Below are 1,781 nucleotides of genomic sequence, written 5' to 3'. Positions count from 1 at the left end.
TTTTGTTTTTGAAATACTTAAAAGGAAGTTCGAAATTGTTATGTAATTTTATGAATTTTCTTGAATTTTGTTTAAAGTTTAAAGCTTCTAGTGATATGTGTTTGGTTGTAGAGTTAACTAAAGTTTTATAAATAAGTTATTAAAATTCAATAACCTACGGAAAATGGTCAAAACATGACAAAAAGGGACACTCCTATTTTTGTCTATGAGTGTACATACATACATATAAATAGTCATTGTGTTACATAAGCCCATTCCGTTTCAATTGCTCACTTTGCAGATCCATCAAAATGTCATGCATTTGTTTCTTCGCTTTGAGTTGCAAGTCGGGGTCCAGTTTTACAATTTCTTCACCCATGTATATCCCAAAACTGTTTGCCTTTTCGTCAGCGTTATTTGTTTTTGATGCAACATGAAAGGCATTTGTTAAATTTTGTGATGCTTCGATTAAAGCATAGGCGTTTTCATCCAAATCATTATTAATTTTTGTTCTTCGTTTTCTTGTTGCATGCACCAACTTTCTAGTGCTATTGTTGTTATTGTCATCAAACCGACCACAGTTTTGCGAAGTAACCAGAGGTGGAGTTACAATCTCATCCGATATGATTTTAATTGGTGTTGCATCACTATTAGTGTCTTCTGTAGAGATGTTTTTAGTATCTTGGAGCGACTGGATACTGCTGTTACTTGTAATTGCAAGAGGGGTAATTGTAATGAACTCTGTGTTGTCTTCGATGAGTGAAAAGGATGACTCTGAGTCAAAGCCTGGATCGAAACATTCTGCAGGCTGCAGTTGCTCCCCAAGCTTACGCGATGTATTGGGATCAGGGTCCAGGTTCTACAAGAGAATGAAAATATTAAGCAAATTTTACGTAGCACGCGAATCGACGCTTTGCTTGGTTTCACACAATAAAAGTCGTACCTGCAAACTCCACTTATTAAAATTATTCACTGATGGTGTATGCTCATTCACATGTTGTAGGAATTTCAAAGCTTCATAGAACTTCCAGCTGGTCTGTACGTTTTCGTCTCCGCCGGCACCGCTTCTCTTTGCCTTGTCCATCCTCTGCTTCTCTGAACTGAAATATGACTTGATGTTGCACCACTTGTGCGTAACTTCATCTTTAAATACATATATGTATTATACAAACATATAATGTATCTTTTAGTTATTTCATGTGAACTTGCTAAAAACTTACCGTATTGAAATGGTACATTTGCTGTGAACGTTGAGTTCATTTCATCCACCAAAGCGAGCAAAAACTGCTGCTTTTTATATTTGTGCTTATATGATGGTAGCATATGATTCCAGATATATTTCATTTTATTGTTACAAAACTGTTTAACATCAATTTTAATTTCGTTTATTTGAATTTCGGTAATGAAACGTCAAAACTCAGCTGTTCTTCACACAGAATTTGTCTTTCTCTAACACATTGCCGCATACTTTTTGTAATTTGACTTTCGTCAGTTTTTTTGTTTGTATTTCAAATGAAAAATACAGGAAAAAAACGTAGTATCATACGGGCACAACTTACATAACTTTCGGTGTGACGGAATCACATGATTATTTTGTATTGCTTAGGTACGCATGCTTCAGACATGCGCTTTCGAAGCTACTCGTATCGAAGATTCGGTAACTGGAACATTTGCCATTTGAGATGTGGGATTGCGTAGGGCGTTGAGAAGTGGAATTCGCGATGGTTGTTACGGCGACGTAGATGATGAGACAGAGTTGATGGGTTGTTCCTCATCCTGTTCTCTATATGGCGGCAATAAGA

The 1,781-nt window shown here is 36.3% G+C and overlaps 1 protein-coding gene across 2 annotated transcripts; it reads right to left on the bottom strand.

Annotated features, from left to right (window-relative positions):
• Nucleotides 1-17: 17 nt before the first annotated feature.
• On the bottom strand, nt 18-1,556 carry LOC118732648. 2 transcript variants are annotated; one of them, XM_036461780.1, is made up of 3 exons: nt 1,200-1,556; nt 923-1,122; nt 18-838 (listed from the first exon to the last, which is right to left on the bottom strand). In XM_036461780.1, exons 1-3 carry the CDS (start codon nt 1,321-1,323, stop codon nt 242-244), a joined length of 921 nt encoding a protein of 306 aa, XP_036317673.1. In that variant the 5' UTR covers nt 1,324-1,556; the 3' UTR covers nt 18-241. The 2 variants fall into 2 exon arrangements, with proteins under 2 accessions (XP_036317673.1, XP_036317674.1); XM_036461781.1 differs by having other exon boundaries at nt 923-1,105.
• Nucleotides 1,557-1,781: the final 225 nt, after the last annotated feature.

This window comes from Rhagoletis pomonella, unplaced genomic scaffold (genome assembly GCF_013731165.1).
Source record: "Rhagoletis pomonella isolate Grant_MI unplaced genomic scaffold, Rhpom_1.0 Rhpom_scaffold_24116, whole genome shotgun sequence".
NCBI lineage: Eukaryota > Metazoa > Arthropoda > Insecta > Diptera > Tephritidae > Rhagoletis > Rhagoletis pomonella.
This window is presented reverse-complemented; position numbering and strand designations above follow the sequence as displayed.

Bases quoted from the DNA above. Each gene is read 5' to 3' on its own strand.
- LOC118732648 (XM_036461780.1), bottom strand. From the start codon at position 1,323: ATGAAATATATCTGGAATCATATGCTACCATCATATAAGCACAAATAT. The intron at 1,123-1,199 runs GTAAGTTTTTAG...ATGTATTTAAAG, and splicing joins AAATGTACCATTTCAATACG to ATGAAGTTACGCACAAGTGG. The intron at 839-922 runs GTACGACTTTTA...ATTCTCTTGTAG, and splicing joins TTAATAAGTGGAGTTTGCAG to AACCTGGACCCTGATCCCAA.